Source organism: Uloborus diversus, chromosome 3 (genome assembly GCF_026930045.1).
Source record: "Uloborus diversus isolate 005 chromosome 3, Udiv.v.3.1, whole genome shotgun sequence".
In the NCBI taxonomy this organism is placed as follows: domain Eukaryota; kingdom Metazoa; phylum Arthropoda; class Arachnida; order Araneae; family Uloboridae; genus Uloborus; species Uloborus diversus.
The window spans coordinates 207333719-207347550 of NC_072733.1; the positions used below are offsets into that span (position 1 = coordinate 207333719).

The 13832-nt window shown below is 32.0% G+C and overlaps 1 protein-coding gene across 1 annotated transcript in view; it reads left to right on the forward strand.

The window, feature by feature from the left end:
* Nucleotides 1-8401, forward strand: part of LOC129219402 (TBC1 domain family member 1-like) — a 122394-nt gene extending 113993 nt beyond the window's left edge. The window contains exons 21-22 of the mRNA XM_054853791.1: nt 1776-2067; nt 7315-8401. Of these exons, the coding sequence (XP_054709766.1) occupies nt 1776-2067; nt 7315-7355 (333 nt within the window). The 3' untranslated portion in view covers nt 7356-8401. The remainder of the gene's footprint in view (nt 1-1775; nt 2068-7314) is intronic.
* The last annotated feature ends 5431 nt before the right edge of the window (nt 8402-13832 follow it).

The window sequence follows — 13832 nt, forward strand, 5'->3', positions numbered from 1 at the left end:
TTCGGCCTTCAGTCGCATTGCGCTCCCTGCTACTTTTTCAATAAAGCTTCTTTTTATCCCTCTGATTTCTCTTTTAGTAAGTGTTGCTTACATTACACATGTCCTTATGTATTGGGGATCTTACGGTATTAAATGTGTTGATTTGGAAAGCTTTTGTACAAAGTTATATTGAAAAAACCGTCTCGTCCTTAATTTTGGCACACCAGTGTATATATATATAATTCTTAGAACTTAAAATAAAATATTCTACATTTAGACAGCGCAAATGCAGCTAAAGTGTTAAATGTATATTATATATATCTCATTTATAATCTCACTCGTAAGTGGCACACTAGCAAGTATATGAAACAAAAACAAGAAACATATAAGAATAATAACAGTATAAATTGAAAAACTATGCGAAGTTGAACAATATGAACTTTACAATGGGCAGTAACTGCTACGTTATCAAAGAGCTGGAGCAGTTGGCATAATATATTAATTTGCAGGTTTCTATAGAGGTCGGTAACGTACATGTCATAGTGCATTTGCATTCTTATCATATTATTAAGTATTAACTTGCCATATTGAATGTGATAAATTTATTAAGTATTAACTTTTTATAAAAATTGACGAGTTTTTTAAATGCTGACATGTACAAGTCCAACCCCCCAGCTCTGACCTGCAAAAAAAGAAAGCAGTCAACTTACCCATTCTGATAGAAGAACGAGAGCTCCAAGAAATCAGTCATCCATTTAAACAAAATCCAGTTTCATTCCAGTTCCGACAGTTGACCGAAGGCTCAGCATCCAAGAAACGCCTCCCTTGCATAAGGTTTTAAGCATATCCCATCATTCATGCCTACAGCGAACCTGTTGCCATTCGCAGTTATTTGGGCAGATACTATAGTTTTCGATTTTTTATAAAAGATTTCTTGAATAAATTATAGTAAAAAAAAGGTAAAATTGGCAGGATAAAAATTGTAGTAGTATAAATTTGCAGTGAATTTAAAACATTGTTTGCTGAAATGAATGTTGTTATTACAAATCCTAAAAAATCTGCTTAATTGTCCAATTATTATATTTATAAAAACTTTTTATGTAGATTGCTATATCAATGTGGCATATTATTAGTGAAAAAATTGAAGTAATCTCTTTTATCGTAGATATCGGTGATAAGCCCAGATTTATCAATTTTGAGAAAGTCCAAAAAATTAGCAGAATGTATGTCATCATTGGCTTTGTTTAATTGTAAGCTTTGTGGGTAAATTAGATTGAACTTAACTTCTAAGTTACTATTAAGGATCAGAATGTCATCGATGTACCTAAAAATATTATCGATATATCTAAAAATATTGTATATGTTATTATTTATAAATTTTGTTATTATTTATAACAAAAAAAAACAAAAAATACAATATTTTTATACTACTATAATACCCTAATAAAAAAGTGACTTTCTTGAAATTTTCTAAATATCTTTGTAATTATACCATCCTAAGCTCCAATCAAAACTTGAGTTACAACTATAAATTATAACCAAGGATTTCATGGGATGTTAGAAATTAGTTCTAGCAATTGGATTAAAAATATATACTTTTTGTTTTGAATATTTTAGTGCTCAAGTGGTCAATTACTGGCTGGTGTTCAATCACTGGCCAATCACCCTATGAAGTGTAACTCTGTGAAGTATTTCATCAAATCATTTTTGAACTTAATGACTTTTACCAGAGTGCCAACGATATGATTGGAATTTCTAAGAGAATTGGAATATTGATTTTGTTTTCTTTCTTTCAGGTTGCTTACACTACTATTGATAAGCTAAATTGTTCTGAAAATTGTTTGAAAAGCACTATCATGCATTTTGAAAAACGTGTTTCCAACTTAGAAGAGGAGAAAGAAGCTTTGCAAAATAATTTAAGCATGATGAAGAGGAAAATACAGAAACTAGAGCAGTCAAGAATGGGAGAATCTTTGCACCCACCTACCTTTGGTGCTGTATATGCTATGGCTGGATCAGAAAAAGAAGAAGATTTGAAATTCAAACAACTCATAAGAGAAATTCAAGAAGAAAAAGAAAGTATAATACGTAAGTAGTTTTTGTTTTTTCAAAATAAAAGTGAAGGAATTGGTCTAAAAATAGGAAATCACTTTCATTTTGGCTACTACCAATTTCACTTACTCACTCAAATGGATTATTTTAGTTCTAGTTTCTTTTTAAAACATTATTGATGGTGATATCAAGGTTCAAAAAGTAAAGCATCAATTTAGTTTTCTAAAACTAGCTGATCACAAAGAAAGGTAAAATCATGATTTTCAACAAGTGGTCGAAATATGGGCTACTTGTTTTAAAAATAATTTTTCTTGTAATAAATAAATAAAAAACATGAAAAAAATCTCAATAAATTTATTAAAAATTTCATCCGTCTTTTATGGATGATGTTTTGTTTACTTTTGGGAGCATCACATACAAAGAAATTAAAATCCCGGGAACACCTGTGCAAGCTATAATTGTGATGGTGGTGTACAGACATTAAAGCAGGCACTTGGTTTCCCTCCCCCTATATTTGAAATACATTTATTCTGGACTAGTGTAAATCCTGTTTTGTCAATTTGAAAACTCTTCCTAAGGAAATTTAAATTCATTATAGGGCTCTTCTAGAATATGGAAGAAGGCTTTGAAATATTCTTTCTTCAAACCAAGGGCTTCTTGAAAAGTTGGTTAGTTACAAATGGGTTTCATAGGGACAGTTGATCTTCGCGTCTTTTCATAAACAAATCAAATCATGCAATACCAGCTACCTCAGAATTTTCCCATGGCTTTTGGGCCACTGGCCTTTTGAAAATTGTGAAGCCATCTCAACTCTTTGAGGATGTTAGTAATTTTTTTCTCTCCCATGTCCAGAGAGTCACACTGTTAACCATTAAATTCCTTCTGATACCAATCATTACCCTTCATATTGCATACTGCTTGTAAAATTAGTTTCGCTGTTAGAAGTGGGATCTACAAAGAATGTACTTTTCTTATCTGTGACTAATGGATAATCAATTTTAAACAGCCCCAACAAGAATAAATGAGATGTCAAGCTAGCTTTTTAAAACTTCTTCTTTCCCTCAAGCTAATCTGCTGAAATCATTCCTTTCATAAAATTCTTGAATGTAGTTTAGATTATTTTGAGATAAAGAATTTCCTTTGGATGAGTTCTCTGGACGCTGAAATCTTCTTTTGAAATCTTTTGTGATGAGGTGAATTGGGCAAGTTTTGCCTTGCTTTGGCCATACCCTTCCATGGATACTTACTCATTTGTTCTTATTGAGGTAATTTTACTGTGAAGTCTGAATTTAGCCACTTGTTCCCCTTGCAAAAGTTTCCTTTCTTCAATTTTCAACTCATCTTGAATTGTTTGAGGCAACTTCTTTGGTTTTTCAACATTTCTCTCCCTATACTCCTTCATCTGGAGCCAATGTTTCTGTTTTTATGTATTATATTTCCCTTCTTGCCTCCGGTTTTCATGGCACCTTTCTATCATTCTGCTGTTACTGGTGCCCTAGTTTAAAAACTTTTCTTTTATTGGAAGAAAAACCTCTTAGTGCTGCAGAACACAAATATATTTATGTGAAACTCATAATGTAAATAAGTTGGAAATCTGGAGGCCACAACGTTGACTCTTGCAATAATTAAAAAGCAATAGACTAAATAAAATCATACTATTTAATTGTCAGTTGTGTTATTAATCATTAACAGGAGTGTGTATGAATGCTAGCCTCTCATTAAACCCTAAATATTTCATCGGGTCCCAAACTCTTGACTGTTATGGAAACTTCTCGTAACTCAAATTACCAATAACTCGAAGGTTTTAGCCGGTCCCTTGGGACTTCGAGTTATTGAGAGTTGCCTGTTTATATATATATATATATATATATATATATATATACTGGTAGACAATTGCTTAGGACGGATGTCAATAGCAGCATTAGCAACCCCAAAATGGAAAGTAAGGAAATATGGAAATTAGCATAAGTTCGGGACACTGTAAGACGTGTTTTGAATATGCAAATTTTAGACTCATGATGTTGCTGGTCACGTGATAGCACTGATAAGCGATATAAAGGATTTGGCAGGTGATGACAATTGTTGTTCAAAAGCAAAGTTTGTCAAAAAATAATCAATTCACAAACTTGCATTTTTCGACATGTCTTCCCGACATCCCTTAGATGATCCTTTCAAACAAATGGAATGTGTAGCAAATGTCACGAGAGAGGTTATGTATGCAATACGGCATCAGCAGATTGGTACTTACTGCTAGCAACGAAAAGGAACCAATGCAACACAGCTACTGAGGTAGCAAATCAGTTTCCCGCTGCTACTAGCAAGTAAAAATGCTGAAAAACTGTAGCCAGACGTTTGAGTGCAGTAAGACTATATGCCCGTCAGCTTGTTTTGTACATCCCATTGTCTACAAATCAGTGTTTTACTCGTTTGTAATGATGTCTTCAGCATCGCAGATGGAGTGAAGTCGACTGGGCTTGTGTACTATTCTCAGATGAAAGCAAGTTCAGTATGTCGTCTAATTGAGGACGACAACAAACCTGGCATGAGAGTGGCACAGCATACAAGCCGGCAAACATAAAAGAAAAGGACTAATATCCTACAAGTTGTCATGGTATGGGTAGGATTATGATCAATGGCCGTACGTTGCTTGTGTGCTTCCAAACAAGGCTACAACTTCTTGTGATTAATTAATGTTGTTCTACTGCCTCATGTTCACGTGTTCTGTGGTGCTGTGGGAAATAAATTCATTTTCATGGATGGTAACGTAACATGTCATTAACAATTCCCGTCCAGAGTGCCTAGCTCACTCAAAATATTCAACCCATCAGATGGCCTGCATGTTCTAAACAGTTGAGTCATATTGAAAATGTTTGAGATGCTTTAGGGAGCAGTCTTGCTGGTTGACAACGCTCTCGAATAAGCAAGAACACCCTTATTTGACTGACAGAAAAATTGGATAAAACTTTTGTTACTCAAATAGTAAAAAGAAGACAAGGTTGTACTTCAAATTTCCATAGCAGCGAATTTTGAACTTCAAGAAATAGAGGTTTTACATATGAAGTATTTGAGAAAAGCAGGGAAAAAGCATGAGAAATTGAGATTGCTGGGAAATTAAAGAAATTTGAGATATGCAGTTTTTTGAGACACACAAGTTTCGAGATAGACAGGTTTGATTGTATTTATATTAGCCATTAAAATCTTTGAATTTGTTACCAAATTTACTAGAGATGGGGAAGAAGGACTGTTGGTTGAGTGAAACAGCAATTTATTTTCGTTTTGGATATTTCCAGTCTGGTAAAACTTTTTAAAAGTCCAATCGACATATTGTGAACATTATAGAAAAAATGTTGCTTTCAAAAAGCATTTAAGAAAAGTAACTATGTCATCACAGTTTGAACTCATTGGAGTAAAATATCTCCATTGTTTATTGCACTGTTTCTAAACTATTAGATAAACATTAAAGACTGGTGTTATTAATCTTACATTACCCTATTAACTAACATTCATTTTAGCAGTAGAATGATGTTGTTAATTTTCTTTGTCTGAGAATGAAAGCTATTGTTGAGTTTATATTTTCCAAGGAGGGAACATTCAGATGCAATTAATTCATTGCTCACTGCTCCCGTAGCATTTTTATATTAAAAGTGGAGAAATTATACATTGAATTAAATTGAATTACAACTAGCCTGTTCATACAAATAATAATAAAATAAGTTTGAAAGCCCTGCACCAACAAAATAAGGATGCTTGAATGAAATTATGACATTTATAGCTATATAATATCAAATAAATGTTTCCATTTCATACTTATTCTATTTAAATTACTATTATTTTTTTGTTGATTCATTGCAGTACACTAAAAATAATAATATTTACCCACATTTCAAAATTTCAACATACCTAGAAAAAAAAGGAAGTCTGATAAGCTATTTGACAGATTTTCTGAAATAGATTAGAAAGAGGCTGTTGTACTATACAATGGAAGGCTACAGTGAAATCATTCCATTCTCATCAAATGCTACATCAAAAGATGACACTTTAAGCCAATTTACTAATCCAGAATCATCTAAATCATTTTATCTCAATCACAAACAAACATGCGGTAGATGTCATTCCTGTGTGTCAAGAGGACATGAAATGTACTTTGCCAAAGGCAATAGCTCATACCAAAATAAAACTGCAAAATCATTCATATTTTTCCAGGTAAATTTAGATTCTTTCAAATTTTGCCAATTCAAAAAAGATGTCAATGTTCTCAGAGACAAAGTGTACTTTGCCTTTAATTTTTTCCCCCGTTTGTGTGAAATCTTAGTTTCTACTAGATCGACTTTTATAATGCTTATTACAGTGACAAATATTGTAGAGGAATGTGAAGCAAAGTGAAATGGTTAAAATCATTTACTTTTTTCACTATGAACAAATTGGAATTTTGTTCTGAAATTTACGGTTCATAAAGAAGGAACAATATGTTTTTTCTACTAAAACATTATTTATTATTATTATTATTATTTTTTTTTTTGCAGTAACTTTGTCCCTCCAAAAAGGTGTTAAATTTTCACTTTTTTCCATGGGGCAAAATGAATATTTTTTTGAATGCAATATTTGTTTATTAAAGATATTTTCAATCAAATGAATGAATAAAGAAAAGGAAAAAATAAACAAATAAATTATTTAATTAATATAAGAAAAAATAAATGAGTGAATAAAGTTGTGAATGAATGAAAAAATAAGTGAATAAATGAAGAAATAAGGGAATTATTAAATGAAAGAATGAGATGAAATAAGTAATTAATAAACACACAAGTGAATTGATAAAGTATTGAATAAGTAAACAAAATGAGCTATTTCACTTTGTCCTGCATGTACTTGAATAACTGTACAACGTATTTTAAATACAAATAAGCCAAATATCAAACAAATGAGTATTGCATTGAGTATTAGTTGATCAGAATTAATATTTAAAACTTTAATAACAGGAACTTTATCTCATTATAATAACAAAGATATTTTTTACTTACAACAAAATATTACAATAAAAGTATACATTTTTGAAAATCGTTTTTATTATAATATTCTTTAACTTTCGGAGGTAACTTTACTGGAATAGACTACATGTGTTATTGCATAGTTAAAATATTACCAGATAACTGACACTAAAAGAGGAGTAAATATTTCACTTTGCCCCACATTCCGCCTACCTTTTCAGAGAAATTTATTTCTGTGTTTTTAATAATAAAGATGAAAGTTAATTTTTGTGTCTCACTGTATTATGTTTGTTTATAGGTGAAATTGTACAAAATGAAAAAGTTCAAGACAGACAATGAGAGGTTGTTTGCTTACTTTAAAGAAACAGGAAGTACTCCTAAAATTGCTTTAAAACAAATTTATTTTTTACTGACATCTGTTACAGCTTGAATTTTAAAGTCTGTATAGAGCTTATAGTTATACACAAGTTCATCCAAAATATGAAATGTTTTTGTTATTCAATAAATTTAACTTCAAGTTTATAAACACCAGAAACTTTCATTTATTTCACAATGTAATCAATTGACATACAAATGAAAGAAAATTTATATTAGAATTAATCTTTATTTATAATATACACTCGGGAACATTGAAAACAGTGCCCCAAGAAGGAAACATTATATTGAAGTGAAATTTAATATACAGAATAATACAGGTTGAGAGATACACTTGATCCCAAATTCTAGACAATTAAACAAATACAGGCTAAGAAATGAGAAATTCAGTGTAATTCAATACCGCATTGGACCCCCTTTTGCTGTAATACATGCTGCAACACAGTCTGTCATTGAGCTAATTAAACTATTACTACTACTGATGTTGTTCTGAGGCAGATGAACCCACAAATTTTGAACAGCCACTTCTAAATGTAGCATGGCGGCATCTGGAGTTTCAGCTTCCTCGGTATCCCATACATGCTCTATAGGGGACAAGTCGGAGTAGCGGGCTGGCCATGGAAGTCTCGAAAAGACATAAGAAGGTTTAAGCAACTCTAGCTGCAAGCGGGCGAGCATTATCTTGCTGGAAAATTGCTCCTGGCAGGCCATTTAGGAATGGTCCTACATGTGGTTGCAGGATGTTATTAATGTAACACTGGCCCGTTAATGTTGCCTTGGCTATCAGACTATGGCCGCCCAGACCATTATGCCTGCTGTGTGGACAGTGTGTCATGCTACAGAATGGGAGGAATGGTACCTTTCTCCAGGGTACTCCCACAGCCATGCGCGGTTATCATCTGACCCCAAATTGAAGCAGTAGTAGCCCAAATTTTGCTAAGAATAAATAAATTCAAAGCTAATAAATTAGGAAAGTGTGAAGCGGAAATAGAGCAGCTAAAATATGAATTTAGAAATTTTCTATGTTTGTTTCATCTTAACAAATGATGAAAAAGACCTAATGTAAACAATAACAAGTTTATTAATGATTAACAAAAAAAAAAAACATGTTCTACTTAAAAAAAATCATATCAAACTTCTATCTTATTTCTATTAACTAATTCTAATTCCCTATTACTGAAGATCATATCGAAAATATTCCATGATTTGCATTACTTAATACTTGATATTAACATCTATTCAAAGTAACTCAAGAACTCTTTAGTTCAGACAGTACTTGAAGATTAAATCAGATCATATCCAAAAATATTGACCATCAAAAATCACCATTCATAAAAATATGAATGAGGAACTAAATGGGCTTAATAAAACCTGAGAGTCAAAACCCCTACTGCACTCTTTCAGTAGGTAAATGGTAAAAGCAAAACCGAATGAGAGAATGAGCTGACAGCATTCTCCGTTTAAATACAGCTCGCTCAAATTAGCATATCACATCATCGTATGCCAGCCACATGAGGAGAGAAATGTGTGCAATGCTTCTAGAAAGTTAGAAAAATCCATGAAGTCACCTTATCTTACATGATCCAAATAAATGAAACTTTAAATTTTTATTAGAATGATAAATAAAAAATTTTCAAACTAATTCTGTGTTCTTTATGAGAGTCAAGTTTGAACTGATGGTTTAATATCAGTTTAACCTCAATTGCGTTGATAATTATTCCTGATATGTTTATGGTAGAGCTTTGAAATGAAAATCTAAAGTATTATTACTTAATTTATTTTATATGACGTTTTTATACTTTTATTGCCTTCATTTTAAAAATCGCAATCTCTTTCATTGCTATGGGATTTATCACATTGGAGCAAGCCCATTTGAGGGCATTTTTTGTATTTTTGATGTTGACTGCTACTTTAAGAAGCAAAGAAATAAAATTTCTTTTTTTAAATATTAACTAGAAATTTTAAACAAAATTCCATGCTCTTTAAGAATGTCGAAAACATAAATGGTGAACCACTGGTGGAATTTTATTTTTGTTGCAATTATTTTAAGCTTTTTAATGCATGCATAACATCTCTAGTTAGTATTTTACTTCTGTATTAATAAATATGTGAAATCAGTTTCTAGTCATTAAGAGATTTATGTATCTCACCTAGTTAAGTTCTTTTTAATATTTTCAGTAGCAAATGTAGTTTTCATTAGTTGAAAAATATTTGTGAGGGACAAGCAGAAACTCTGTAGCGAGACATTCTTATACCTTAAAATTATTTTTTTGGAAATTAATTTGTATAATACTAGCTTAAAAGTAACTTTATAACTCACTAGCAGTACCCGCACGGCGATGCCCATGCTAAGAAGTTAAAGGAAGTCCGTTGAACAAAAAACATCCCCCCCCCTGACGTGAAATGATCATTTTTCTTTAACTAAAATGCATACACATCTTTTCAAAAGACCTATTAAAGTCTCTTTGGAATTTTAAACTATTCACCAAAACACATAAAAAGATTAATAGTAGCTTTAAAACTCAAAATAATCCTTCAACTACATAGTTCATCGCTTAACGCTCCCCCCAAGCAGCCATGCTACCGTAACACTACTCTTTAGCGAGTGAAACGGTTTTTCTTCCCTGCAATTTAAAGTGTTCCACCAAATAAACAATGCTATAAAAACGTTATAAAGAACAATCACGATTGAGTAATACGGAAAATCATGTTTACTTAGATCAGTAACTATCTTCAACTACAAGAACAAAAGCTGAAGAAATAAGGAAAACAAAACTCTATGGAAAAATCCTACAAAATCAAATAGACCTGAACATCGAAAAAAAACTCATTCAAAAATATGTTCGCTGATTACAATAGCGTAGCATGGGCATGGTTCCTCGCAGCTATCGACACTGTCGGCCAGGGCCCTCTCAAAGAGTTAACTTACCTCACCACTTATTAGGAATTCATAGAAATAAACATACCCCGCCATCTATTGAGAACTCATAGATCTAAACAATTAATCATTTAATTTGAAATAACAAATATTTCGGTCAATCTGAGTTAAAAAAAATAGCCTATAGCCTTCCTCAATAAATGAACTATTCAACACAAAAAGAAATGTTCAATTCGAACCAGTAGTTCCTGAGATTCATGCGTTCAAACAAACTATTCAACTTTGTAATATTAGTTAATAAGAAAAATAAAACTGATACATATATATATATATATACATCATTTTTAGCACCGTTTAGGATTTTCTTTGAAAAGAACTCGCGAGATATGCCTCATGGCTGACTCGAACATACAACCATTGAATCGCGAAGCCCGCATTTTCAGGTCGAGCCACCGTGGCTTCGCATGTTCTGCGTTCCAAGCATTTAATATCACAATGTGAATTTTCCCGTTTTCATTACATTTTTTATTGCTGCTGCACCCCTATTAGTCATAGCGTGATGTTATATAGCCTTCTTCAATGAATGGACTATTCAACACAAAAAGAATTTTTCCAATTCAAACCAGTAGTTCCTAAGATTAGCGTGTTCAAACAAACAAACTCTACTGCTTTATATTATTAGTATAGATTAACAATTTAATTTAATTCATATACACTATTAAAATGGGGAAACTATTTAAATATAGTGTGTCTTGTTTATTAAAAGCAATTAATGTACATTTTAAGTATTAGGGGCATTGGTTACAATAAATGACTCTTCCAACCCATTTTTTATTTAAAACTTTCAGGTATTTTTTCATGAACTTACAATCGTCCCTATTGGCAGAACATCGAAAAATCAACAATAGTGGAGGGTGATGCCTCCTGAACCATTGGAAGACATCGCAGACAAGCAAAATAACATTCATGTTTGGGGATTTTGGTTGCCAACAGTAGTGTTTAAAGTCAGATCATTGTTCCTGTAGGTTGTCTGTAGCAATTCCTAACATGTGGGGTGATGCTCCGTCCTAATGAATTTGTTCATTTCCGTCGCAATGCAAGATGGATATGAATGGATGTAGATGGTCGTATATGATTGTTAAGTATTTGTTACCTATAATGGGGTTTGCACTTTCCTAGCAGATTAAAATATAAGCCCTTTACATGGCTTTTTTTAGGCAGATGTTTTTAAATCAAGGACCACTTCACATAATAAAATTTAGTGTAATCTACTTCTACTGAATCAATTTTTTCTTTAAAATTTGTTTTTTGAAGGAAACTGGTGTCCTTATAAATATATAATAGTAACTGTTTTACTGGTAAGACTGTCACTTTAGAATGAAGAAACAATAAATTGGTCAACAACTAACACTATCTACTGGAGTTTAGGGTTAAAATTTCAACTATCAAAATATCACCAAACAGGGAATTGCTTCCTTCAAATGTAGAAGCAATTTTCACCCATGATACCTTAACGGGCGATTTTCTAGTAATGCAATAGAAAAACAGTAGGTAATATTATGTATACTCATTGCTGAATTTACATGTTAATGACACAGATAAAATTTTAAAAGTTCTTGTGTAATACAGGGTGTCCGAGAAAGATCTGTACAACTTCAAAAATTTATTGAAAAAGAAACAATAGGGTTACAGCGAAACTAATTAGTACATTAGATAGAAGAACTCAAAGTTTTTTTCCCATAACTTAAGTTATTACCTTAGGAAATTTCTACATGGGACGCTTTCGTAGCACGAGCAATGATAAGAATCAAGACGATAATCCAATTCCATCCACGACAGTTTCAGCATGCTAACATCAACAGTAGCTACGGCTGTTTGGACGTTTTGTTCCGTTGAGTTTGCGTATCGGATTTTGTTTTGATAAACCACGCAACACATTGAGCTTTCTTCACGCGATCCGCCATTGAAATAACTAAAATGCTTTAATGTTCCTTTGCGTGACATGTAGCGTCATATATAGTCAGAAACATACTGCAGAAAAAAACTTTTTGAGTTGAATGTACTAATTAGTTTCGCTGTAACCCTATTGTTTCTTTTTAAATAAATTTTTGAAGTTGTACGAATCTTTCTTGGACACCCTGTACAATCATGCCCATTTCTAGCAAAGCTACAAATCCCCTTCATGTTTTAATCTGTATTTAACTTTTTAAAGCAAATTTACAGCTGTAATAAAATTTTTATTTAATTCCTCTAACTTTGCTGTAAATGGCTTGGAAAACCTATGGTCAAAAAACGTTTTAGACATAAATTTTAAATGAAATTTTAGTGGTTCTCATTTAATTATTCAAATGTTATGCAATATGGTATATTTTAATTCATAAAATTCAAGCATTTACCCCAACTTAAGTTAAAAACTTACTTTGACAAAAGTTAATCATTTGTTGTGTTTTTCAATTTTCCACTTTTACCAGATTTATTTCCACATTCAAACAAAGAGAATATCACAGAACCCTTCATACTTCTTCAACTATTCAGAGGTATACAGAGATAGAGGGTGCTTGAATTCACTGGCATTTGTACATACTGGTCCAAATCCATGGAAACTAGGACTTAAGCATCAAAATATGTACCGTAAAATCCCAAAAATACCTCCCCTATCATTATAGTCCCCCTTTTTTGTGGAAAGTGAAATCATTTTATACAATCCCGAATTTACTCCCCCCTTCACCTAAAACATTTCTGATCATCATTTGCCACTCCCTCAAAAAAAAAAAAAAAAAAAAAAAAAAAAAAAAAAAAATCTGCTATACTTAAAAAGCCTTTACAGAGGTTTAGTTTCCCCCTCCATGTGCAGGTTTTCTTTTCTAAAAATAAAAGAAACCATGATTTAAAAAAAAAAGTCTCGATGGTGTATTTTTTGGATAATGTTTAGACTCCTTTTGATGCAAAGGTGCCTTTTTTTTGTTCATTTGCATTACAAAAGAAATTTATGCAATTGTACTGCTTTTTACTCATTTTGGATGGAGCATTTTTGTTCTGACTTGTGAAAATAAACAATCTTCAACACAACGCCATTTCGAAAACGAGATGCCATATTGGAAACTCTTGCTTAAAAAGTAGCGTGAAACTTAAAAATAACCTTTCTTAAAGGAGAAATAAAGTACTTGAACGAGTTTAGGATCATCAGAAATGTATACTTTACTAAATCGAGTAAGAGATTTGTCTGTTTTTACGTTCGCTTATTCTGTGAAGCGCAGTTTTCGAAATTACGATTTTCATAACGAATTTGCGGTTGTGATTGTGATTTTTGCTTCTATTTTGAAACAATAACATTAAGATTTTGCTTCTTTTACAGTAACCTTTACATTCAGCACATGATGAATTTTCAAGCGATAAATTATAGGGGTTTTGCCAACTTAAGGTGCAAAATCCTTTCTTTCAGAAAAAAAAAATGGCGCCCACGTGCGATTTATTACGAGAAAATTACGGCAGGTTTTAATTAATTTCTCACTCATCATTACTAACTCTTATTTACTTTTTTTCTTTTCTGTACTCCCCCCCCC